The following is a 27,968-nucleotide window of genomic DNA, read 5'->3' on the forward strand; positions in this document are numbered from 1 at the left end:
AGCACCATCATTTAGCTTATGAGCTAGTAATAACCAACAACATATTAGTAGGTCATGGAATACAAAGTAGATCATGTAAACAATTACTTCTATATAATGGCCATATGTATTCGCTATATTTGCCAACTCATGATTCAAGCTTATGGTCACTAGAGATGATATATATTCGTATGATATGATGGTATAAACACTTGGAAGTTGGTCTATTGCCTCCAACTTTTTTATTTTTACAAGAGAGTTAGGTCAGAGGGTGAAGACAAGCCAATACCTGCTACAACCGCGCCACAATTAACTACTCAAAGCTTGAGTTTCAAAGTTTCCATCACTTTGGTGTCCAATTTTATAACAAAGTACACAGTGAGCTTATTGATTGCATACATCCTATAAGGAATGGACTAATCAAAGCTGTTATCCTATATGCGCACGAGACTCTTTCACCTATATAGAACCCCTCGATATGGCGGCGTCCAGTAGTCCGACCCCGTGTTGTCGCGGTAGACTTGAGGTGTGCACGAGACCGGGACTAAGCAAAGTCCTCTGGTTTTGAGATCAACCCTAAAATCTCCCTTCTCTATCCTATCCAACGCTCCCCATGGATCCTGCAAATGTTTAGGGTTAAGCATGTAACTCCAAATCTACATTTCACAAAACAGAGTTACTAGAGAAGCATATGGAATTTATTCACCTTGTGGGGATTCGTCTTCAAATAGGGGTTGCTCACTAGCAGCTGCATAGGGAAGGGATTGAACACTATTAACAACACTAATAATCACTCTGGATTTGTGATTCGATATAACGAGCAAAAAGTGGCCTGAACTTGCTCTGGATGATCAAATAATAACATATCAAGAAACATGATAAGTTGTACTAGAATTTTTATTAGCTCACTGTTATAATTTTTCAATTATTCCGTCAACAATTGGAAGGCTGACGTAATATATGTGTAGCCCTTTTTGCTTGCTTTTCTACTCATTGTTGAAGTACGAGTCACGATCATGACTTTGGAGAACATATTACCCGCACTTGCTCTTGGAGAAACTTTATGTACCCGATCGCTTCCATTAGAACCGATGCAGTGTCGGTCTGAATATAAATTGAAATTAGATGTTAGAAAGAAGAAAAGGGTAGTGTTGGTGGCTCTTCTTTTTTTTATCTTTCGACAAATAAAATAAAACCAGACCTTTCCGAATGGCGACACAATTTGCTGAAGGGCTGTAATCCTGTCCCCAAGCTTGACTTTCGTTACCTGCATCTTTTGCACAAACAAAAACAATAACTTTATTATTAATACCAAATTGCGAATCAATTCACTTTGTTATAAATTATTACCTTGGAAGATGAAACTGCGGCGCTCTCGTGCTTTGGTTTCTTGGCGACCGTCTCCGAACCGTCTTCTGATCTTTTCTTTTTGCCCTCACTTGTATTTCCTTGTCCTCTCATGTTGGCCCTTACCTACATGTTGTAGAAGATTATCATAGCAATAAGCTCTCGTTCATACGAATAAAAAAATCAGACCAAAAAAAAAAAAAGGGAAGTAAAAGCTCTTGTTCAATGTAAATCCACCAAACATGTGTGACAAGTTCCTATTTATCATAAATGACTTTGATAATACCATGATTGTGTTAGATCAGTTGAATTTCACGTGAAATCCGCACATGTAACGGTTTATGTCGTTCAGTTCATGGTGAACTAAGTGTTGATCAATAAAACCTAATTGACTTAATCTCTCCCGCTTGCATACTTACCGGGGGAGACGACACAGGCTTGATCTTACAGTCGGATAAATTCAACGTCTTGAAGCGCCTCCCTATTCTGCTGCTGAAAGAGGATGACGTATCGTCGTCGTCGAAGCCTCTGGACGAGGAACCAGCTGCTCCGCCGTAGTATCTACCATTATCTGCCGTGATCGACGCGTTCGTAGGCCCAAACCCGTCTCCAAGAACATTGTTACTACTGTAAACGCTCGGCGATCTCCTGAACAGTGCTGTTCCAACTGATGCTTCGAGCTCGCCACTATATTGAGGGCGTAAGATTGTCGACCCGCACAGACCGTGACACGTGGAGGAGGAGCTCAATGACATTGGGCTCGAGCCGAAGGGGAGGTTGACTTCCGGGTCGGGAGGTGCTATTGACCAGTCGCCGACGGATGTGGACAGCTTATGATTCGAGCTAAACCTCTGGCCTTGCATGAAGGTCGACCCGTTGAGGCTGGTGTTTGGGAAGTCCCAAATGTTGTAAGTGTTGCCTGATTTCTTCAAGTAATTGCTGCACGAGGAGGTTGCACTTGGTGGTTCGAAGCTATTCAGGTTTGACATGGTCTTGGAGGAGAGGGAATCGAGAAGGTTCTCGGGCACCTCGTGCTGGTGGCTGTGTAAATCTCCGCCGCTTCCGACACTTCTACGCAGATAGATAGACATGTATGGAGGTAAATATATGCGTGTATTCTTAGGAAAGTAAAGAAAATGGTCCAAGGAGAGACACTTCTGCATGGGTTTCGCAAAGGAAGACGCTTCATAAAATTAAAAAAAAAAAATTAAAAAACCAGCATGAAGATACAATTATATATTGACAGCTTATATTTAGGGGAGAAAGTTGATAGCTTATGTTTATTTTTAGCATTATGTTGTGTGCAGAAATCGTCTCATTGAGGGTCGTTTGCAATCTTAATCTCTATGGTTGCAGAATTTTACATATATATGATTTGTATATAACCTAATTTGTGACGATCTCAACTCTCTTTAGAGATATTAGATTAGTTGCAGTGACCACCCGAAGATTTCTGGTTTTATCTCCTTCAATTGTAGCAAGACTCTCTTGCTCTAACTAATAAATAATAATACCAGTCTCTTGATACCCCTAATCCACACCTACCACCACAATCACCCTTTTGTCCAATTATTTTCTTAAAAGTTGTTCTTTTTCACCGATATCGATTAGACGCACATCAACCTAATTTGTCCTACTAGACTCGTACGTGCTATTTTTAATACGGGTATCCAAACCATGCAACTTGATGTACACAAACCGTCTGGTTGTTGTACATCAGGTGTAGCTTTTTGTTATAAGGTGATGAACCCGAACCCGAATTTACTCTTAAATAACAATCGTTATGATTTGAACACGAGGTTTGCCGCATCTAAACGGAACGTTACACTGCTCGGCCTCCCTCCTACTACCATGTTCGTCAGTAAAAGAATGGACATAGGTACACGGTTGCATAATCAAATAGCCATATCGGTACAAAATCATGCGCATGGACTTACAGTAACACATGGTTCCAGAGATGATGGTCAGAAAGATGCTCCCCAATCAACTCGTTTGGCGAGGAAGTCGACTCAAGAAACCGGCCAGAGGACTCGACGGTCAGTCCCGAGTGGATCGATGTGTTAGTATAGGCCGAGGACGAGATCGAAACAGCTTCGTCACAGGGGGAGTCGTTGGAGCTAGGGTTTTGGTTGTGGTGGCCCCATGGGTTGTGGTTGCTACCATGAATCCATGCAGGAGGAGGAGGAGGAGATATAGAGCTTCCATGGGGATCTTGCCACCAGCTGCCCGGCTGCACGGTCCCAGCGGCGGCGATGGCGACGGAGCTCTCGGCGCATTCTTCGGCCATGTCTTCTCTTCTACTGCGGGGATCTGAAGCGGTGGACCGATTGCAAGGAAGAGAGAAGTTTCGATCTTCTTTTTTGGGTGCGCCGAGTGGAGGGTTGGAATTTAAAGGTGGATATATATCCGTTGGTGGTGACGTCCGAAGTTCGTGCGTTTGTAGGAGAGGGGACAATAATAAATGCAGACTGCGTTTTTCCACTAAGGCTCGTGGGGACAATTATTATAGTTTTTGAGAAAATGGGGTTTGGGCCCGGGAAGAGTTTGGCTCAGGCTCGTTCATGTTGGGGGACGGCCGTGCAAGGAAAGTGAATCTAGCTAGTAGAGAAAAAAATTGAGAGAGGTATTTAATGTGCCTTTCCATCAACTATGGGTAGGCTTCGACCAAAAAAAAAAAAACTATAAAGAAGAAACTAAATAACTAGAAAAACTTAAGGTTATGTATGGTCATCCGAATTTCTAGTTAAAATAGAATTGGATAGGATAGAATAAGAAATTTAAGAATTTTGTCATATCCTATCTACTGTTTGGTGAACTGGAGATATAAATTCGGATAAGCAGAGAAAAGACGCGGCTGAGATTGGCTCGGTTTTGCGGAAATATCATAATGCTTTAGAAATTATTCAATGTTGAGTTCTGATAAAAGGGTTATTGTTGAGTAGAGATTTGTGCCCTTTGAATTCGGGCACGACATCGAACGAGCATACCCCGTATAACCAGGGTGATTTAGAGTTGAATCTTTTGAGAATGACCCGCTTGCCTGCTTTGTCTTGTCAAGTGAGTAAACAAATGCTTAACAATGGAATTATTCAACCTTTTTTGGCAATTTGAAGATGCACTCATGCATGTTATCTAAGAGACCTACATTGAAATTCAATGATCAATATCGAGTTCTTCATAACATATCGATACTCTCTTTAAATCTTAGAATTGTTTAAAAGATTAAAGAACGAGGGACGTGATCATATCATGCCAAACTACCAATTAAAAAACGAGATCGTGGAGATACCCGATTTTCTTGTCGAAGGCCCCAGCCTGCCATTGCCGGAGAGGCGGCCCGGGGTAGCAAAGAGGGGGCCCAACACGAAGGAGAGATGGTGGTAATGGTAAAAACCTAGTTCTCCTCGTGTTTGCTCTCTTAAGAAATCCTATCCATATCTTTTACAACCATCCATTAGGATTTTTTTATCCGGGCTATATCTCTCTTTATCCTATCCTAGACAACTATCAAACACAGAATAGGATAAAACATATCATATCCTAACTTTTATCTTGACGACCAAACGCAACCTAATAACATACACTATCTATATAAAATATAGGTTAAATACCATGAAAAACCCTAAACGGGTACATTTGTGACAAATTTACCTCAAATTATTTTTTTGACCACAAAAAATCTTAAATTGGTACACATGTGATAAATCTACTCCAAACTATTTTTTTTTTTACCACAAACAACCCCAAAAGTGGTATATCTCTAATAAATTTACCCCAAACTATTTTTATTACCACTGAAAATTTCAAACTGGTATATTTATGATAAATTTATCCTAAACTAGTATTCCTACGATAAATTTACCCTGCGTTAGTTTTTGTTAAATAAAACCCCAAAATGATACACATGTGACAAATAAATGGTAAAAACCTCAAACCGATACACCCGTTAATGGCCACGTGTTATCCAACTCAGTAATTTGACGATAAAATTTGATGCAAATCAACGGAAGGTAAATTTAATACGGATGTGCCAATTTGGGGTAAATTTGTCATAGGTGTACTAGTTTAGAGTTTTTTATGGTCAAAAAAATAGTTTGGGGTAAATTTATCATAAGTGTATCGGTTTGGGATTTTTTATAGTAAAAAAAATAATTTAGGATGAATTTATCACGGATATACCGATTTGGGATTTTTGGTAGTATTAACCCTAATATATATATATATATATATATATATATATATATATATATATATATATATTCTTCATATTTCTCATAGAGTGACACTTTTTTCACTTCTTGTGGCTAAAACACTCTCTAACACAATGTTTTTGACAATATTAACCTATGTGGGTCCTACATTTTTGAAGCATTCTTCCTTTTCTTTTCTTCTTTATCTTTTTTATGCCACTTTCCCTTTTATCATTTATTTTTATGTTTTTTCTTTCTAAAAACACTCCTGTCATACCAATAATAGACAAGCTTTTGTGACCCCCCAACGTTCGTGACTGAATTTGACAAAAAGAAAAAAGAAAAATGTCCGTCACCAACACAAAAGAAATTTTTTTCACTAACACAAGCAATTGACGTAGTTGAAGCTCAGATTTGTAGAAACCTATTCCTTACTCAACCAATCACCTTTTATATCCACTTCTTCAATTCAAAACTATTGTAAGTGAAAATACCCATCTCATAGCTCTTCATTCTTTACCCTCACTCCATCTCTTTCGCTCTTTGTTATTCGTTTTCCCATTTTGCATCAAACACTTCGATTGATCAATCATGAAGACAAAAAGAACCCATGTTGAAGAGATTCAAATCCAGGAGCTAAACTGCTCGCCCAAATCCTCATCAAGCTTATCAACAATATCTGCTTCTCCGTCTTGATCTTCTTGGTCCTTATCGTCACTGTCATCGTTGATTCACCATCACCTACTTGCCTCTAGATCCATGGCTGGAATTCTCCTTTTTACTCTCACTAAGTTGTTTTCACAAACCAAGAATGCCACCTTCAAGAATGGCAATCCTCTAGACTGGTGAGGATTTGGCCCTCCTCACCCTCGTGGTCTCTCCTTCTTCCGCGCCGATCTCGATCGTCGAGCTGCTATCGCAGGCAATTGAGAGGGATGAGAGGTGATTGCGAACTCTATCCTCATGTCCAAGCCCTTAGCCGACAAGGAGGTTCCATTGTTTGTCAATTGCTCAAATCTCTATGCTTTGGTCGCCGTTAAGAAGTTCAATGCAATATCCTCTAGGTCAATTGTGTTCTTGGGTATCGAACTTCGGTTAAAGATTCAAAAATCAATGAGTGTGACTCGACCTAGATGACAAGTGAGAGAGGCGACCATAAAGGAGAGTGTTTTTTTTTTTTTCCATAGAACTACTGAGGCTTGAATCTTGGTCAAATTAAGAGAGACGGAGAGAAGTAAAAAGAAATGAGGAAAATGGGACCTATGAGAAAAGACAAAAATTAAAAAAAAAAAAGTGACACCATAACCAAACAAAATGCATGCTTAAAAAAAGATGGGATCCATAAGAGTTAATATTGTCAAAATACTTTAATTGAGAGTGTTTTAGCCACAGTGGGAGTGGAAAAAGCACTACCCTTTCTCATAACTATGCATATATCTTCTTTTGTTGTTTATATCGTTGAGTGATCACAATTGATATTATATTTATCTTATTACCTTAAATAGTCATCACTAAAATCAATAAATAGACTTGTGTATTTTTTATCAAGATATACAGAATATTTAAAAATCCCTCAAATCTATTTTTTGTATTATTCAACTTGGTATAAGAGCCCTAGTTTCTCTAATTCGCTGATAGCACCACCGGACTAGCCGCCCTCGGACGAGCTGTAACCCGAAGTTTTGCCTCGAACAACCACTAGAAATCAACTTCACACTCCCCACGCGCAAGCACACCTGCCATTGATCAACGTTGACTAGTATGGTCTAACTGGCCTGACCAATTCTAGAACGTTTTTTCCAACCGGTTTTTGGCCATTTTGGATTGGTTCCAAGGTATTTCGGCATGCCGGTCCATTTTTGGCGTAATTTTCCCTTGTATCGACTCTCCGGCTCACCTATTTCATTGGAGAAACAAATTTTTGTGGCATTGTTTCACTTGATTTCAAACTCAAGTTTGCTATGCATACATATCATTTGATTATGCGTATCCCTGATTGATTATAATTGAGATTATGTTTATCTTATTACCTTATATAGTCATCAATCAAGATACATAGAAAAGGGATCAGACATAGAAAGATGCAGCAATTTCTGACAGAATGGATTCGTAAACTGATATTGGATAATGGTCCAGTAAATTGCGTAGGTCCAGGACGGAGTCCGGGAAAGAAGGGAGCGGGGGCAGTTGGCCGCAGCGGACTGAGCGAGATGATGGTGGATTGGTGGCGGAAACTCCGTTAGACATGGTGCGTGCTGACTTCATCTGGGATGGCAAAGGTGGCTGCTTGAGCGTTGGAAAGGGATCTGGTTTGGATGGGTTAAGTCAGTTTACGGGTGTTAAGGTTCTGGTTGACGTAAAAATGGTGTCCATAGAGTCGGGATTGTCTTTCTCGTGTGTATATGAGCACCATAATCCATATTGACTCAGAATGTGGACTTATGAGTGTCGCGACGTTTCTAAAGGTGAATCGCCAGAAGGAAAGCTAATCGATTACTAAGCCTAATACTTAGCGCAAACAATCTCAAGCCCACACCAATCACAATTTAAGTTCATGACTTTAATTAAATATGCAATTCGATTCGATTCGAAGTCGCCACCAATCTATCGAGTAAAAACACAAGTAAAGTGAAGGAGAACACTTTACTTTTGTCAACAGAGATTTCGTAGATATGGGGATTTGGTTAGGTTAGATTACGCCCTTTCAATACATTTTACACTGTATTTTCAAAAATATTTAGCAAGCAATCTTGGACGATTTTGATCCCAATCCAATAATGTGCAGAGCAATCAATAATATGGCATTTAACAACTCAATGCAATAAATAAATTGCTAGAAATAGGGCAAAAAATCTTTCATTGTGTTCAGCAAAATATTAACTAGGATGCACCCAATAATGCAATGCTTGACCTAGACATGATTTCTAAATGCAATATCAATTACTTCTTTTTGGGTTTTTCTTTTTAATAAAATTGATCTGTATGCAAACCATGGGATCGATTCAATATAATTATAGATTATGTGTATATGATGCTAATCTTACTAATAACATATGACTTGGATTATCTAGATGCAATCTATATGCAATATAATTTTGATGACAGGTAAAAGAATTGAGAATTACTATGATATGACATGCAAATTATGATGGCGTGGGATTCACGACATGGCGATGTGAACATGGTGATGATGATATGGAATTAGGAAACTAATTTTATATACGAGATAAGCATGAGTTATTTTCATGATTTACTTTTAAGGATAAAAGAGAAAACTACCCAAGTATGTGATTATCTAATTTAGACTTTAAATTAAATCTTATTTTAAACTAGTTAATTTCCTAATTAACTACATGGTTCAACAACTCTAAACTAGGAAATTAATATGAATGCGGTCTATTTAAAATACACTGTAATTTTTGTGGGGAGAAGAACAACATGAGTGCCATAAAATTTTTTTTCACTCACTTAAGTGCCACATCGGAGTAAAATTGATCATTTGAATGCGATTCCCGACAAATCATCCAACGTGAATTGTTTATATAATTTTTCTGTCACATGTGGATAATTTTATTACTTATTATTGATTTTGAACTTTTTATTTTTTTTCCTTGGCCGACGTGACGACCCTCACCAGCCATGAAACCCCTCGCCCAAGGTGATGGCAACCTTGCCTAGCCAGCCATGGGCAAGGCAGCCCTCTCTCGTGGTTGCTGGGGTCTTGAACCCTTCAACCGTGGATGAGGGCGCAACGGCCTTTGCCAGATTTGGATGAGGGTCGCCTTGCCCATGGCTGGCGAGGCCGTGAAGGCCCTCGCCCACGGCCACTAGCGAGGTGGCCCTCAGCTAGTGGGAGAGGATTTCATGGCTGGAAAGGGTCACTGGTGGCCCCCGGCATAGAAAAAATGAAAAAGAAAAAGAAAAATCAAAGAAGTAAAAATTTAAAAAGTTAAAAAATATATAATTCAAAAAATTTATTTTGTGTGCCACGTTAAATTTTTCGGCTTCCACATCCGATTTTCGGCGAGGCAAATCAACGATAACACTTAAATGATCAATATTTCAAATTTGTGGCACTTAAGCAAGCGAAAAAAAAAAGTTATGGCACTCAAATAAATAACCTATAAAAGTTATGACATGCGATATATATGTAATATAAGAATTGAGAATTATTCTAATTGACATGCAAATTATGGCGACATGGCAATGTGTTGACATGGAAATTAGGAAATTGATTTTATATACGAGATATGCATATGATATTTTTGTGATTTTCACGGAAAACTACCTAAATATGTGATTATCTAATTTAAACTAGGGAACATAAATCATTAAATCTTATTTTAAACTAGATAATTTTCTAATTAACTACATGGTTCTACAACTCTAAACTAAGAAACTGATGTGAATGACATCTATTTTAAATGCAATGTAATTTTTGTGGGGGGAAGAATAGCGGAAGTGCCCTACCTTTCGTATGACACTCACTTGAGTACCACAACTTTTTTTTTTCTTACTCAAGTGCCATTTCAGAGTAAAATCAACCATTTGGGTGCCATTTCCGGCAAATTGTCCTATTTGAATTTTTATTTAATTTTTTAGTCCCACATGAAATTTATAATTATTTTTATTTATTTTGGATTTTTATTTTTTCTTTTTTCCTTTTTTCCCAATGACCCTCACTGGCCACGAAACCCTCTCCCTTGATCGGCGGGGCCGCGAAGGCCCTCTGCCAAGGGAAAAAAACTAAGAAAAAAGCAAAAGCAAAATAAAAAAATTCTAAATATATAAATATATATATATAAAGAGTTTCCAAAAGAATTTTAAAAAATTTCATAAAAATTGTCCCGAAGATGCCACATCATATTTTCCGGCATTCACATTAAATTTTCGGTGAGACAAATCGAAGATGGTGCTTAAATGATCGATATTTCAAATTTGAGACACTCATACTCTCTTCTCCCGTTTCTACTTTCTCTACACATTTCAGTTTTCATTAGCAGTTCAGTTCCGCACATTGAGTAAGCATAGCCTCCAAGAATGCAAGTCACTTGTTCTAATTCTGTGAAATTTCATGTAATCTTCTAGCTGCTCCCAATCTATTATTTACGCATTATTTAGTAACTGAATTTTACAAAGTCCTTGAGATTTCACGCCATTTTAGAATCCATTTACTTTTAATCCAAAATATAACTTAACAATATAATTGTTCATCGATCATTATTGATTGAACTTCGAATAAGTGCATCGAAAGTTCTAAAACTCATCACAAAAGTGCGATTGAGTCACAATACTTTCAAATCGAATCCTAAAATTTATCAAATTAGTACAATTGAGTCTTTCCGTCAACTTCTTCCAATTACGCTAATGAAAAATACCAACATGATTTTTTTATAAATTTTTCTCTACCACTTGGTAGCGACCTTACTAAAATGACATTGTTTTTGTCTACATTTTATTTTTACCAAAAAAACCAAAATCTTAATTAAATTTTATTTAAAACAAGAGTTACTTTTTCTTTAAAAAGGACCTACGGCCTTGGCTTTTTTTTTTTTTTTTCCTTTTTCTTGTTTGTGTTCTTTATTTAAAAGAAAAATTAGCCGTTTTTAATCTAATTTAATTGATGTATTGGTTAAAAAGTTAGAATTTTGACCAAAACGACGTCATTTTAGGTATAAAATGATTAAAAATGCTACTTAAAGAGAGAAATAATAATAATAAAAAGGCCGTTTTAGCCTTTTTTGTTGATATAATTGGACGGAATTAACAAAAAGACTTGATTGTACCAATATGACAAACTTTAAGACTTGATTGTACTTTTTCAAAGATTTAGAATTCAAATGTACATTCATGACAAGTTTTAGGACTGTCATCATACTTATCCCGCTAAACTTTTAATTGAAACCATTGAGTTTTATCGATCACAGCCCTGCAAAAGTCCACGCAACAAATATCTTAAAAAAGTATGAGCCTTGTAACGAGCGTCCCCAAGCACTCTTAAGTTCTTCACCATAGCTATTAAAGAAGTATTTTTATTTTCAATACATTGACTATCCATATTGAAACGACAACCTTCCTTAATTACATGCGTTAACAAAATCGAAGAATGATACATGGTTTCAATCCATGAATACATTCTCACTGCAAGCAATCACATGCCCTGAAATCTCACTCGCAATATTTTAGATGGCTAAAAGCTCGAAAATAGCTTGTTGTGCAAAGAGGAGAGACAGCAGTGGCTGAGGTGGAAATGACAGTGGCGGTGACGACACTAGAGGAGGCGGCACAGACAGCGCCGGCGTTGCATGGTGGTGGCGAGATGTAACAAGAGATGGCGGAGTTGGTTTTTTCATTGTTTTGTGGTGATATTTGAAAAGTTTCTAAGGAATCTAATTCTATGGGTAATGTAATTCTAAATTTAAATTCCTTCCCAAGGATGACAATTCTTGTAAATAATTCCATTCCACATGGAACCAAACAATGCCTAAATCCGGGGACGGATCCATTCTACGTGGTGCGAGGGCAATTACCCCCATTCAACTTTTTGATGACCTACTGATATATCTTAAGCCTTTGAATATTTCATTCCCCCTTCCCTCCTCCCCCCCCAAACAAGACTTCTAAAAAGCCTACAAGACAAGTTATTATTGCTCATTCCATTTCCTTAATTTTTGCTAGGAATCATTAAAGTCAACTGTAGCTATCGACAAACAATTAGTTCACAAACAAATTTTATTTGTTGTTGCACATATTGTTGAGTTGTGATTCGTATTCCCCTGCGACAGGAAAGCACGTGGGTCCCACTTATAAATAACTATTGCTATATATATTCTTTTTCGCTTGTAATTGAGTAATATAACGAGAAGTGCGATGTGCTAACTATAGTGAAATCCTCTGCTGGACGTAACCTTAATTTAAGAATGAACCAAGATAAAATCCCGCGTCTCAATTTTCTCTTTCTTGCTCGTTTTACTTCACTGCGATTGTACAATGATCCTAACAATATAACCCTTCTTTTTAAATACAAAAGGCCCCATAGTATTTACTTAGACTAATAAAAATCTGTACTCAACTGTCGCGACCTAGAAAAATAAACGGGTTAATTTTCGGGCTAATGGATTATCAGGTTAATTAATTAACTAACCTAACTCGGACTCTCCCAAGTCCATACCAAATCGCAACTTAAGGTTCAAATAATTAACATGCAATGTGATTTGAATTTGGAGTCGCCACTAATCATTTTCGGTAGGTTGATTAGAAACCTAAATAAAATAGCGGGAGAAAACTATCTTATTTCCGCGAACCGGAGATTTTGAATTCGGGGATTTGGTTACGTCAGATTTCTCTAACACCCTTTCGGTACCATTTTCATGAAAAATATTTGATTTGGCAATTTTGATGGATTTTACTTGAAATTCAAAAATGCAATTTTTTGGTTTTTTATCTTCTTTTTTATGAGAATGTAAAATATTGAACTTTGTGCGATATATACCATGGATGATTTAGAAAGAAAGAAAACGCAGCCAAGCACGAGTATTTACAGAAATAAATTAACATGTAATAATGCTAAATTTTGGAACATGTGGCATGTCTAAAATAAACAAACAAATGTTCAAACCAAACGATTACATTTTTGTAGAGCGAGATGGAAAGGATTACCTTCTATTACACAAAATCTTACTCACATACACGTTATAGTTCCCTTCAAGATCTCGGAGCTGGAAGAATGCGGCTGTCGTCGAAAATGGCAAGCAATGGCGTTGTTGGATGGCGAGAGGCGAAGTACGTGTCGGGAATCGTCGAAGATGATGCTCGACTAAAGCTCTTTTCTTCACTCTCAAATTTCCTCTTCCGATTTTTCTCAAGAACTTTCTTTATCCTCTCTAAAGAATTTCTCTCGCAAACTCTCTCAATTCTCTTCCATTCCCCCCCAAAAACTCTCTCCATTCTCCTCCTCTTTTATAGGCAAAGTTCTTCATCCTTCATTCTTCATCTTCATTTCTTCACCTTCCATTTTCATCTTCTCTTCTTCATCTTCATTTCCTCACCTTCCATTTTCATCTTCCCTTCTTCATATTCATCTTCTCTTCTTCATCTTCTCTTCACCATCTTCCTTTCATTATCTTCTCTTCTTTATCTTCTCTTCACCATCTTCCTTTCTCCATCTTCTTTTGGTATTTGCAATACAGTCCCTGAAGTTTCAAATCTTCTCGGTGTATTTTTCCATCCCGTGCCTAGTCTAGACGCATGCTAAATTAAGTGTTCTACTTGCCAAATTATATGCCAATGCAATGTATGCTCAAAATAAATATGTGAGATGATTTTTATAATTTTTATGCAAAAAATAGATTAGTCAAAATTTAGGCGTCAACATCAACCCTTTAAGTTTGCCAATAGGATTTGTAAACATATATCATCAACCATGAAGTTTGCCCCGCCTAAAAAAGTGTTCTGGCTCTGTCCCCGCCTAAATCCGTCTTAAAGTGTCCTTTAATAGTTATGTATTTTGCTTCAATCCTGTGTTCATCGTTTCACCCATAATTTTACTTTGTAAACAGCACGTGGAAGAACCATTCCACAAGTTATCCTGAACCACACGATGCAATCTAAATTTTAACGTCACTTGTGCTAGAAATGACATTTATACTTATAAGTGGCACACATAATCTAATCATGGTTTACCTCATAGAATTCAGGAGATGATGCCTTATCAATCCCTCAAAAGTCTAACGTGGAACAAGATCAAGCAACTAGAGAAATCAGAGAAAAGTATGAGAAAAGTTCCAAACCTATTACGTTAATGTCAATTCAGACCTTAACTTTTAATGGTATTAATTTAGTTCTAAACCTAGAGTCAATTCAGTCCTTCTGACTAATTTTGCTAAATACTGCTGACTTGGACGTTTGAAGGCCTACTTGGTACGGACGCTGCTGAAGTGGATATTTTTTAATAACGTTTCAATGATTTTCAATTTGTTTGTTATATATTTATTTTTGTCATTTTCCCCTTCCTCCAGTGGCTTGGCTTTGCTGAACACGGTTGGCCCTCGTCGATAAGAGTGATCGGTTACGGGGTGGGTAGGTTCTAGACCTAGAACTTGGAACATACCATGTTATAATCGGTTCCCAGTGTTTGGAACCTGTAACCTACCACGTTTGCACTAAAACCTGATTTAGAACCTACCCTGTTATTTTGGTCCCGTTCCAGGATTTATCCGAGAACCTGTTTTTCTTTTGTTCTTTTTTCTAGTTCATTTTTTCCCAATAAAATAATATGAGTAGCAATGAAACTATTCAAAATAAAAGATGAATAACACAATCAGTATCTACAAAAAACAACAATCACTAAAAGGAAAGGTGAATGAGTGCTGCCATGTTCTTGAGTCGGGTCCGATGATGTTAGATTTTAGAGGGAAAACATATTAGGGTTTGACTTTTTAAGTCATGAAACCGGTTCCAAAATCGGTCCGGTCCGATTCGATTCCTAAGTGGGTATTCACTCAGAACCGAAAATCAGATCTGTTCCAATCGGTTCCGAAAATCTAAAACCTGTTCCAACAAGAACTGATTTCGGACCTATTTTTTGGATGGTCTGATTAGGTTCCCAAGTAGAATTGGTCATGTTGCACACCCCTATTCGCCGGCCACGGGAGAAAAGGGGAAATAAAGACAAGAAAAAGAAAGGAGAATAAGAAATAAAAATACAAAAAAAAATCAAAATAATAAAAATTTATTAAAAAATATCCACGTTAGCGCTGCCCGGCCATCTAACGTCCATGTCAGCAATATCCTACCAAAATTAGTCGGAAAGACTGAATCGGTTCTAGGTCAAAAGATTTAGAACTAAATTGGCATCATTCAAAGATCTAGGACTAAATTGGCGCAAATAGAAATAGGTTTATGACTTTTCTGACACTTCTTTTTCTAGAAAAATCACGACCTCGAGCTTTTTAGCTTGGGCAAGATTATGTACGAAGAGAGACTACTTTAGCCTCAGGAAAGTTCCCGGAGCACTTCTCCTCAGCCACCAAATCAGAATTTTATTTATTAAGTTGCTTTTAGTTGAAAGAGAGAGCTACTTGGCCTCCTTTTATTGTAATCATCTGGACCTTTTTTCCCATCAAATTTATTAATAACAAAAAGATTAAAGAGGCGGAAAAGGATGGACTTCTTTCTGTGGGTACTTTTTTAAAAAAAAAAAAATCTAAGGTGCCATCGGGTATGGATTGGTTCACATCAACTTTCCACTCCATCTTTTTTCCTCCTACTTTCAATGACAATGGCTCCAAGAGGGAGTCACCTTTCGGTTTTGTGCGTATAAAATACCATTCATGAAGGACGTCTCTATCACATAACAATACATGGGGCACTTCCTATTCGCCCGTCGGTGATTAAGTTATAAAAAATTGACTGATAATTCGAGGAATTACCCTTTACTAGGCTTGCCTTTAGCTCCTAACATACCAAAAACTTTTGTTATACGAAGGCAGAGTTCTGCGAAGTTCCATTGCATTCGGTAGAAGGACGAGTTGCTAATTCCAGAGCTGAGAGCGCAACAGCCAATTCTAATTAAATGTTTAGACTGTTTAACTGTTATGAATGTTACATCGTTGGAGTTGTGACAGAGTGAATTAGACTTTGGCAAAAAGGAGTTCGAAAACGAGGTGGAAATGATGCGACGACGATCTAGTCATCATTCAATAACTATGTGGAAGTGATATAATAATTTTCTTTCTTATGTCACGAAAATTTTTAGTTAAAAGAGGATGAATTTAAATATAGGAATATCTTTAATAATTTGTGACAAAAAGATGGATGCACTTTGGATCATGAGTAATAATTTCGTCCAAACTATAATTTCTGATTTGTGGGTCATTGCTCTGTTTCTATCTTTCATGGATGATCAGTCCTAGAGAAACTAAGATCGTCTACTAAACTAATTATCCTCAATGGCAATCCAACGCGTAAAGAGATAAGATCCTGCAATTATTTAGCATCGAATATGATCCTGACAATCACTTAGCATCGAATATGATCCTGACAATCACTTAGCATATATAATAAGTTACGCATTCTTCTTCATGGATAATATGCAATGCTTCGTTCCTTTGGAATGGATACTTCAGGCTTTCAGACATTACACTATCCTTTTTCCTTCTAATACCACAAAATCCACCTAAAGAATATCCGGATCCAACCCCAGCTCAACCCCTCCCATCGACATCACCCATGGCCGCCGTGTCATAGCCCCCCTATCACCACCAGACAAGCCACCACCTCATGGCCGGCAGCCACCACCAGCAGTGCTCATCTCTACCTTCGTCTCCACCCTCTCTCTCTCTCTCTCTCTCTCTCTCTCTCTCTCTCTCTCGGCTAGGTATCAATGACGACTCGATGCCAGATCTAGCAAGCTCGATGCAATGGATCCGGGCCCATCTCTGCCACAGTGTGGAGCTCGACCCCTTGTCAGTCCCGACCATGACAAACGAAGAGGCGGGGAGGGAGGGATAGAGAGATGAGCAGATTAGGGTTTGCATGGTTTCGAAGAGATCAAGGAGACGGAAGACGAGAGAGAAAACAGAAGGATTGAGATTAATGTTAGGTTATTTAAATGGGTGTATAGATTGGTTACTTCTAGATGATCAAAACTAATGTGAATGACAGTCACGTATCCTAACAAAAGCATTAACGTTGTAGCCCTACTGCAACAAAACCATTCCCAAAAAAAGAATATCGGTCATTGATTTCTAGTTTGATTCAAATGCGATAGTCAGGGAATTATAAGGTCTCTTTTCTAATGTTGCAAAACTTTCGAACCATGCCTTTAGTCAGGGAATTATAAGGTCTCTTTTCTAATGTTGCAAAACTTTCGAACCATGCCTTAGGAAAGAGAAAAAAGCAATGCAAATAACACGGGTAGAAAGAAAATGGAGAGGGAGTAATCTTATCCAAAATGGGAAAATCAACAAATTAGTCATAAAACATGTCAATTCAGTCATAAATATTTTAATTTTGTCGATTTAATCCTTCCGGTCAATTTGAAGTCACCGATGTGGCAATCAAATCATCGACGGCCGTCCTACAAGACACAACACCATGTCAATGATTTCAAGCGAATTCCGATCCAAATTGACTGGAAGGACAACATTAAATTTTTTGACAAAGGTTTAAGACTAAATGGACAAAATTAAAAAGTTACGGATTGAATTGACATCCGTACACTGGGTTTATGACTAATTGGACAATTTCTCCTATCCAAAATTGACGCCTAAGTTCGAGCTCTTGATATGATTTCTAAATAATCTGTTCCCTTCGACAACCAATTGAGTTAGTAGTTTATAAAAAAGGTGCTCAAACGTGTCTTCTTGCTTTCTCAAATTTTAGTACATTTTCCATCCCTAAATATTTAATTCTTCTGCGGCATATCTTTTGAGCTGATGATCTTGCCGCCACCTTTGGTTCACGACAATCATAATTCGTCCTGATAATTTCCCCAAGTAGCCCTAAGACGTACGCATGCAACAAGCCCTACAGTGTTATTTTCCTTCCTTTTTCTTCAGTCTAATTTTTTAACAAGAGGTCTGGGCCTCTTATACTCTTCGAGCTCTCTAACAAATTTTAACGACTTGACAGTTTCCTCGGTTCACTTGCTCCCTGTAGTTACAGCAGTGCACCTTTTCTCGAGGAAAATCACCAAAAAAGGCTTTAAAAAAAAATTATTGCGCTTTGACCAATTCAATCCTAAATTTTTAATTGTGCCGATTGAATTTTAAACATTTTCACATTTTATCAATTGAGTTCATCCAATCAATTTTGGCCAGAAATCGCTAACCCGAACGCCGACCGTCCTACATGACACGGTCGTCACCGACGTAGACATTTTTAAATATTATTTTAATATTTTTGGAAGTTTTTTTTATTAAGTTTTCTCTTTTCTTTTTTCTTTTGCATTCTTTTCTCTCTTTTTTTTTATTGGTTACGCCTGGCGACCCTTGTCGGCCATTGACGAGGGCTTCACAACTTGCCCAGCTGCCAATAAGGGTCGCCGAGCCTCAGCCGATGGCCAATAGCCCTTTGCTAGCCCCTAAACAATTAAGAAAGAAAAGGAAAGGAAAACGAAAAGGAAAAATTAAGATTTTTTTTTTTTTAAGAATTAGAGAAAAAATATTAAAATTTAATTTAAAAATGTCCACGTCAACGCCGACCGAGCCACGAAAACGGTCGGCGTCCACATCAACATGATTTCCGACTAAAATTGATCAGATTGACTCAATTGACAAAACATACAAAAGGTTTTGACTCAATAGGCACAATTAAATAGTCTAAGACCGAATTGACAAAAGTGAACTAGATTTAAGACTTTTGTGGTAATTTTCTCCATTTTCGTGCTCGTGATGATAAACCTAAAACTAATGTTTAAAGCATGAAGCACGGCTGTTCGAATTCCGGTTATAAACAAGAAAATCGTATCCTTATCAACGAAGCAATCGCCGCGGCCATGCAAGCCCTAAGGTCGCTCTCTTGATGCAAGACATGAAACTTCTATCGACCTACTTTAGCAAAACTAAAAGAAAACACCAGTGAATCAGCCACCAAGGCAGCAAAGACACATATGCTTTACGGAAGAAGCTACCCTTTCAGTTTCCTCCATTTATAATTTGCTCAACAAGCCATAAGGTCCACGGATTGCTGAAAACTGGGGACCACTGGTTAAGCTAAACCCCAATCGCATCACACTAATCAGTAATCAATGCACAAAAGCGAAATTTACGCTAGCCGTACATTTCCGCCCAAGAAAGGAGCGGCTTGAATTCTCCCAATGAAATCGCGACACCTAACCGAAATTTTGTGAGGACCTATCAACATAAAATAAATGTATGAAGACCTATCAAAGTTAGGTGATAAAATAAGAAAACATTCCGGTGCCTAAAAACCCAATTAAGATAAGCGATCCATTATCGTAGTGGCAGCCACTGTCCTGTCCAATGCACATTGCCTTTTCCCCCCTTTGAAAACAAACAAATGATTAAAATAGATAAAGCAAAGCATGAATGGGGGCGAGGAAGGCCTACTAGAAGCGTGTCAAAGTAGGGCACGAGTCTATCAACTTTTGCTGGGCCAAATAAAAACAAAAAGTTGAAAAAAATTATGTTAATTTAGAATTTAGATGAGACAAGCAATTTGCACGCCACCCCTCTAAAGGAATCAGTAAATTTAAATGTCTTAAAAAGTCGGTCGTGACAAGAATGTTAAAGTTAGTGCTTGTGTATATTAATTGTGGATTATGGTGGTGATTGCTTGTTTAAAGATGGCCAGCAACCAATATAGGAAAGTGATAATTAACGTCTGTTGACCTTATTTTACTTGGTGTCGGATTTTCCAGGCGGTGTTTAGAGTTCTCATCCCCCGACTAAAAGCTCGCGGCCCCTTTGGCGGCAGCTCTAATAAATGTCAAAGGGTCAAAGATCGCCACGTGTCGTAAACCCAATTGAGCCCGAGGGGCGATTGATTTGAGATTTGAGATCCCACGGACGGGATTTGACTTAAGGAATGTCCAAGGGCAAAGGGCTATTCGGGTCTAATGAGTGGTTATCGCGGCTTTCACAATGCCGATCAAAATGGAATGTAGCTTTTCATACAGACTTTTGACTGTTGTTGACCTTGAATCGTCTCATGGGATAACTGTGATTCAATTGGGTAGATTGGTGATTAGTGGTTATGACGCCGGACACATGGCTGTAACCATCTCGCAGCTGCACAACCATTGCGGAATGATCGCCCTTTTTGCCTAAGGACGGCAACCACCTTCCGGGGATCGTGACTTTGAGATGAGAGAGAGGGAGGGAGACCTGTGCACAGTTGCTCGTTCGAATCATGTCCCATATGGTTTAAGTCAAATTTTAAACCAAACACATGAAACAGCTATAGTTAAAAGGTTAAAATAAGTCGTTCTCAAACCCAACATTGAGGGAGCTCTTTTCATGCTAAGCATCCTTCTGTGTTTTTTCCTGCAAATCGTTTGCTTCAAGTCATTAGAATGAAAATGCCTTGTTTCCCCAGAGTCTCTACAAAACACCAGCTCACGCACTTTACCAGATGCACGTGCACGCCTCTTCAACTATCATGTTAGTGGCATAAGAAGCAATTTTCCCCCTTTTTATCTCCAATACAAAGGGCCGGGCGGCTGCTACATGCGTTAAAAGCATGTTGCGCAAACATACTTCCACATTTTTCCAAACACAACGTTAAGATATGACTTGAATGTTTTCACTTCTCCTGGTTCCTATCCTTACACTGGTCATCTTGCTCACCAGTCATCTTGTGGTGTGACCGAAGAGTGAGCCAACGGAGGCATTTGCGAGTCAGGTTTGCTGTGTGTGTTCGGTTTTCTCAGGTATCGCATTAGCACCGCAGTTTGGTTGAGCATCATAATTGATACTGCCATCGAACTCAAGACCATCTGCATTCCTACTCAATCACCTAGATTTCCCATTTACAACTCGAATTTACAAGCTACTCTTCCTTCTCGGAGAAGGGACAACAATCGCTAATTGTTCTACAATCTATTTTTTACAAAGAAGCTCGTAACAATCTTACAACCCAAGAGATGACGAACTTCGAGGGATCCATGCCTTTTCCCTGTTTGATAAATAAAAAAACCACCTCAACACCAATCTACAACAAAAGCCATTTTCTGCACTCTCCTAAACATTGCAAATAGTGTAAATATCTGCTGCATATACAGCCTTCAAGTTCAACCATGGCCGAAGCCTGATCTCCCGTCCAATTCTTGTGCTGCATATTTGTTTGTGGATACATGAGAGACAACAAAGTTTCTCCTACGCCTAGGCAACAAGTAAAATATCAATGTGAATAGAGAATAAACATATAATTCCTGCTCAGAACTGGTCCAACATCCTAAACACAACTCCAAATGCTTGTGACCAGTCAAATTCTTTTGGCCAAAGAGTTCAATGGATTTAATATGTACATCTAACAGAAAAATGTCAACAAGAACGGGAAAGAGCTAAAAGAGATCACCAATATTACAGGGCCAGGGAGGACATGATGTTGGTGTTATGTTCCCAATCTCTTAGCACCACATTCTGAGCAAAATTTCGAGGTTTCTCTCAAATATGGGGCCCCACATTCATCACAGAATTTTGCAGGGGCAGGTGCCTGCTTGTAAAAGATATTAAACAGTTGAAATCATGAACATACGTCAACCAACTAAAGAGTAACCCACCAAATTCTTTCGTGGGAAAGCCGAAAGAGAGGAAAAAAAAAACATAGGAGACACAAGTATTAACATACAAGAATCAGTACGTAAACGAGATTTGCCCCCCTTAAAAATCTAAATGAAGGAACAGAGTAGTAATAATAGTAAATTACAAACTTACAATCCATCTCTACGAGAAGCAACGGTGCATACTATGTCTTCGTTTTTTTTTTTTTTTTTTTGGGGGGGGGGGGGGATGAATTGTGTGTACTGATATAGTTCTCTGCAATCCCTTAGTCTTGGACTTATAATGGATTAGCAAACTGACAGAAAAAACTTTGGGATCCTTCTAAAAACCATACAAAATTAAAATCCTGATTCTCACCATTATGTGCAAGCGCCCTCCTACATGGCCTCCATTGAGGGGTTGTAAGCAAGCCATATGTTGTGATATAGGTGACGAATGATGAGAATGGGCTAAATCAGGCAAATTAGAAGATGAGCCACAATGATGGGTGGAAGAAAAATGAGATGCATGTTGACTCTGGTGAATTGGTTGATGATGGCTCTGGTGAATAGGGTGAAACTGGGACTGATGTGACATTGGCTGCATATCATGCTTCGCAGTTGACTGCTGACTCTGTGGCAGCAGAGTAGAATATAATCAACCAACTTCCCAGAAACAGAAAACAAATTATAATCAGGAAAGCGTGAGCTTCTACATCACACTCAGCTGCCAGAGGGCAAATTTACTAGTATGGCAGTAACAGACAAAATAACTGCAGCAAATTCAGACATTTGCACACAATATAACTGCAAAAGTTCCGAGAACATTTGTAACAAGCATCTCCTTGATAAGAATACCACTCGCATCCTAGCTTTCAAATCAGAATTATTTCTTCAAAAGAAATTTATCAAGATTGGCTTTAGGGAAACAATTCCAACAACACACACATCTACCGACAGACATCTAACCTAGAACCTCTCTCTAGTCTCAGCACTTAGATGGGATCAATAGGTCATAACTTCCAGATACAATGCTTTGACACAAGCACCTTGAGAGGGAAAAAAAAAAAAAAACTTCAGTATTCTGAATTGTCCAACATTAAACCAGATGTTGCCAAGCAAAGAAAAGGGGCGGGGAAGAAGATAAGCATGTTACGTAGTTAATCGCAGTGTTTGAAATCAATGTCAATAGACATGCAGAGAAAGACATTGACATGCAGAGAAAGAGAGAAACCCTTAACAAGCATCTCCTTGATAAGAATACCACTCGCATCCTAGCTTTCAAATCAGAATTATTTCTTCAAAAGAAATTTATCAAGATTGGCTTTAGGGAAACAATTCCAACAACACACACATCTACCGACAGACATCTAACCTAGAACCTCTCTCTAGTCTCAGCACTTAGATGGGATCAATAGGTCATAACTTCCAGATACAATGCTTTGACACAAGCACCTTGAGAGGGAAAAAAAAAAAAAAACTTCAGTATTCTGAATTGTCCAACATTAAACCAGATGTTGCCAAGCAAAGAAAAGGGGCGGGGAAGAAGATAAGCATGTTACGTAGTTAATCGCAGTGTTTGAAATCAATGTCAATAGACATGCAGAGAAAGACATTGACATGCAGAGAAAGAGAGAAACCCTTACTTCACCGATGGAGCGATACCCTTCTCCGGCAGGGGACATGGCTGAAGAATCTCTTCCATGATATGGCTGAAATAGAAGATCAGCAATTAAAGTAGCTCAATCTTCAAACCAATCAAACAACGAAATTTAGCGCAAAAAAAAAAATAATAATAAAGAAGAAAAAACAACATTCACATAACATATGAACAACTGCAGCTACACAAATATACAAGCCCAGATGCACAGCAATGACAAGAAGAAATGTAGGAAAGACAAAAGGAAACATGATTTCAATGTAATGCTATCAAATAAGACTGTTCATTAATCTCAGAATTTTTTAGGCTGGGCATATTGTTAGGTCCTTATCATTGCCTGGAATGCAGAGCAAATCAAACTGTATAATGCATGTTCTCTGCAAGAGCTTTTCGTGAGTCATAAGGCTTACAGGCAGAGCAGAAATGGTAGAAACAGAATTGGACACAATACGCCTGTACTTGTGTCTTGGTGAATAGAACTTATAGTCACGAGGAGAGATAGCGACTTCAGTTCGACCAGTCAGTCGTTTAAACCTGAAAATTAAAAAAAAAGACGGATAAGGGGGAAGAACATAAGTAGCGCAATCCAAAGTAACTGGGAAATACATCAATCGACAGTAAAGGAAGTGCTGGAACACTAAAAGAAGAAGGCGAGTTCATTAAAAAAATAGCAATATTTCTGGGCATCAAAGGAAAAGCTGCTAATACATTTTGAAATTCATGACTGGTAGCGCATGAAAGTGGCTCAAGAAGTTATCATGCTATTAAACTATTATGCTTCGCACAAGGAAAGTCTACATGGTAGAATGAATAAGCAAAAATCGATGTTAAAAACGCCATCTGCCTACATATAATAGAAAGCATAAGCATAGAGAAGAGTTTCTATTGCTGCAATATAAGCATATGCAAATCTGATAAAGCTTTTATTTGGCACAATTATGTTCGTTCTAATAACACATGAATATCCTTTTGATCATAGTCAATATGTTGATTTATTGCTCAAATATCACTATCATTAATTGTAAGAGCATGTTTTAGAAAGGCCGTGACTCAAACTAGATTGGGTCATCTCCAGTTACAATAGAAGAATAGTAACCGATGGACTTCTTCTTAATGCAAAGGTACGCCTCAAAAAGGCTAAGACTGAAGGTCCAACACTTCAAGTTCATAAGTTTCATATTTTCAGAAAAGATTTACAGCACTAGTGCTCCGTTTGTTTCGCGGAAAACGAATGATCTGAAAAATATTTTCCTAAAAATGATCACTTGTATCGCTTGAAGTAATTAGTCAATTAATAACAATTTATGTTTAAATAATTTCATGGACAATGAAAATATCTTTTATTTATTCATTTTGTAAGCGACACAAGCGATCATTTTTAGGAAAATATTTTCCAATTGATCATTTTCCACGAAACAAACGAAGCCTAAAATTCACATGAACATTTAAGAAAAACTTGCTATCGTTCAAGCACAAACATAACTAATCAATATTTAATGCTTAACTTATAAATTTGATCATAAAAAGCATCAGAGAAGTATGCATATGTGATACAACACTATGTGAAGTTTCTATTATTCTAATTGTAGTGAGACCTCTGTAAATAATCAGTTGTACACTATAATAAATTATTTTCTGTAGAAATGTTAAATTTTGATTCCCAGGTTTATCGACTAGTTCCCTTACAAAAGAGAAGCAGAAAACTTGGAATAATGCGCAAAAAGGACAAGAAGAAGGCTATAAACAAAGCAGAGCTAGCTCAGTGCATGGAAACATCTACATAGAAATAGATGACTATAATGGAATGAAGAACTCTTATATTATACCAGTAAGGTCAATAAGGATGCAGCTTACCATTCGGCATTGTCAATTGACATGCTATCTGGTTTCTCGACAATGTCCAGACCATTAACTACTACAAAGCGAACCCGCTTCTCCTCCTGTATCACTAATTCAGGAAATCTTGTTCGCGTTTCTACAGAAGTAGCCAACTCTCTTCTCCTAAATGTGCAAGGACCTGTTCATCATGAAAGCAATAACAACTACAATTTGACTGTACAAACAAGATGGCTTGCGTACATAGGTGAGGTGCCAACACACAAACATAGGTGATTATCAGCAATTAAACATCTTCTTTCACAACACTAAAATAACTAGGGAAAGTCAAATCATCTGCAAGCTACTCTAAGCTCGATTCATGTATACTGAAGTTGACTCCGTAATTCAAGTGGCTTATGTGTCTGGATACTTGACTCAATCTGCACACAACAGTAATTAATGCTTCTAATATATTTTTCACATGTCATATTCAAATGACTAATCAGGACCTCCCTGAACTGACATGACCAGCTTACCCCTTTATTGTTTGACTCTCTCTGTCTGTCTGTCTCTCTCTCTCTCTCATATATGAACAGCCTCTACCCTGTTTTAACAGATTGACTCTGTCTGTCTCTGTATGTCTCTCTCTCATATACGACCAGCCTCTACCCTATTATAACAGATTGTTGAAGATGAAAGAAGGGATTAGCTCATGTGCTAACAACAATAAGAGAGACCAGCCACTACCCTGTTTTGACAGATTGTTGAAGATGAAAGAAGGGATTAGTTCATGTGCTACTGCTAATTACAATAAGAGAGCCACCGAGCCTTCTATTCATTGAAATGAAACACATAGACCTTCACTTTCTTGTCGGTTTATTGTCCATTGGTGCCTTATAATGATTAGGGCTAGGTCCTTTATCTCATTAGAAAGCATTTCCCCTTTTAAAACCAAAATTTTCTGAGGAATCAAGATTCTTAGGGTCACGGGCGCATCCTTATAGGTTATCTCGCATCTTGAAAGAATTATTGATGTATATTCTATTTAGTGCAAATTTAATTGTAGGTAATTTTCCATGGCTGAGCTTACAAAACTTGAATTTCATTCGTAAAAATGAGTAGGACAGAGACAAGCTCAAGCATTTCAACTTCCTTGTCAAGTTAGGCTCGGACATACAATACTCGATTGAGCTCAAGTAATGATTCCACCACTGGGCATACAAATCAAGTTGGGCTCAAGCTGGGCACCGTGTAGCCAGACTCAGGTTGGTTACACCACTAGTAATGACTGGTAAGTGAATAGCATGCCATCCTACCATTGGAAAACAAAACGAGAAAGACTGTCTCACTTCACGATTAGTCACAACTACAGACTTCAGCCAAATCTTTTTAAGGAACAGCTGTTAAATAATCCTCTGCAGATGAAATCAAAACCATTATCATTGGATGAAAAAGACGATACCTTTTTTAGGAAATTTTTTAGCCAGCCTCCTGTATAAACCACCAGCCGCTTCAAGAGCTACTCCAATAGTTTTCTCACGGATACCATTCAATGAAGTAAGCCTTACATTCACGTCACTAACTAAAGTCTCGTACATATTCGCCACATACATCAGAGGCAATGCAAATCTCGGGTCACCCTCAAATTGGACTTCTCTGGACTTTCTTTTGTTCAGCTGGCCTTGCCCAGATTGAGCAGAGTAGTCCGCCTCAGGATCAGATACTTCAACCACATGATCAGTAATGAAATGATCCACAATAATTTGCAGAAATCTCGCCCTCGAGGATTCAATAGGTGAAACATCTAGTTCAACATTCAACCAACGATAAGCTCAAGCCAAAAAAATACTCCACCAGACTCCAATGATAATAGAAAGCAACGTCTAAATCCTCCCTAACTGCAACACAACTGATCGCAAAACAGATAGATAAACAAATCACCATCGATGGTCAAGACGTCGTAGGAACTCCTCGATGGACCAACGTCCTCGAGGCTTGAGCGATCTTCTTCAGCTCCAACACCATGAATTGGCAAAGAAGCCCGGTACGAATCATGAATACATTCCTGCATGCACAATGAATTCATTTATCAAAAAAAAGGAAAATTCTCACACTCGCCTCCAAAATCAGTCAGAATACAGGCATCAACAATACAAATGATTAGCTCACAACGGCAGCGGAATCGTCGTCGTTGTCCAGGCTATCCTCAGTCACGGCGTCCCGACTGACGCCGCCAATGTCGTCCACGGTATTGAGATCGTGGAGCGAAGAGGCTCCGACGAAGGAACTCGCCGCTCTGAGATCGTAGTGCTCCACCGGAACCCTACCCCCCATTTCTTCCACTCCACTCTCACCCGATAAAACCCTAAACCCTCCCCTCCGCCAACAGCCCAAGCTCCGACGACTGCGAACAAGAGAGGCGACGGCAGAATCAGCTTACAAGTCATCATCGACATCAAAGAGATTCGATTCCCCGTCTGATTAAATTCGAGTTGCGGATGAATGTTGAGCATCGTTGCTGCTTGTTTGCCTCTGCTATTTGTGTGTCTGTGTGTCTGTGAGAGAGAGAGAGAGAGAGAGAGAGAGAGATCGTTCCAAGCCTGAGACCGTACCTGAGGTTTCGGAGAGCCAAAATGAGCTTCCGACCCTGATTCCGGCGTCCACACCAAATCCCAAGCCGGCGTGAATTTATTTCTTTGACTCGTCGTGTCCTGTTCTTCTACTAAACAAGATTAATAACAGTCATTAG

General features: G+C 38.4%; 2 protein-coding genes across 5 annotated transcripts; both read right to left on the reverse strand.

Moving 5' to 3' along the window:
* Positions 1-269: 269 nt before the first annotated feature.
* LOC115726846 (transcription factor bHLH111) lies at positions 270-3,705 on the reverse strand. 3 transcript variants are annotated; one of them, XM_030656927.2, is made up of 7 exons: positions 3,264-3,705; positions 1,746-2,397; positions 1,330-1,452; positions 1,181-1,246; positions 1,018-1,083; positions 686-727; positions 270-599 (listed from the first exon to the last, which is right to left on the reverse strand). In XM_030656927.2, exons 1-7 carry the CDS (start codon positions 3,611-3,613, stop codon positions 435-437), a joined length of 1,464 nt encoding a protein of 487 aa, XP_030512787.1. In that variant the 5' UTR covers positions 3,614-3,705; the 3' UTR covers positions 270-434. The 3 variants fall into 3 exon arrangements, with proteins under 3 accessions (XP_030512787.1, XP_030512780.1, XP_030512775.1); XM_030656920.2 differs by having other exon boundaries at positions 1,181-1,252; positions 1,746-2,394; positions 3,264-3,704; XM_030656915.2 differs by having other exon boundaries at positions 1,181-1,252; positions 3,264-3,704.
* A 17,280-nt stretch (positions 3,706-20,985) lies between these two features.
* Positions 20,986-27,895, reverse strand: LOC115726922 (uncharacterized protein At2g02148). Of its 2 annotated transcripts, XM_048281199.1 has the most exons (10): positions 27,832-27,895; positions 27,389-27,623; positions 27,161-27,284; positions 26,682-27,023; positions 25,256-25,418; positions 23,812-23,935; positions 23,388-23,453; positions 22,121-22,381; positions 21,558-21,695; positions 20,986-21,361 (listed from the first exon to the last, which is right to left on the reverse strand). In XM_048281199.1, the coding sequence occupies exons 2-9, from the start codon at positions 27,551-27,553 to the stop codon at positions 21,594-21,596; spliced, it is 1,347 nt and encodes a 448-aa protein (XP_048137156.1). In that variant the 5' UTR covers positions 27,554-27,623; positions 27,832-27,895; the 3' UTR covers positions 20,986-21,361; positions 21,558-21,593. The 2 variants fall into 2 exon arrangements, with proteins under 2 accessions (XP_048137156.1, XP_048137157.1); XM_048281200.1 differs by lacking the exon at positions 27,832-27,895 and having other exon boundaries at positions 21,567-21,695; positions 27,389-27,765.
* Positions 27,896-27,968: the final 73 nt, after the last annotated feature.

The sequence above is a fragment of the Rhodamnia argentea genome, chromosome 6 (assembly GCF_020921035.1).
Source record: "Rhodamnia argentea isolate NSW1041297 chromosome 6, ASM2092103v1, whole genome shotgun sequence".
Classification (NCBI taxonomy): domain Eukaryota; kingdom Viridiplantae; phylum Streptophyta; class Magnoliopsida; order Myrtales; family Myrtaceae; genus Rhodamnia; species Rhodamnia argentea.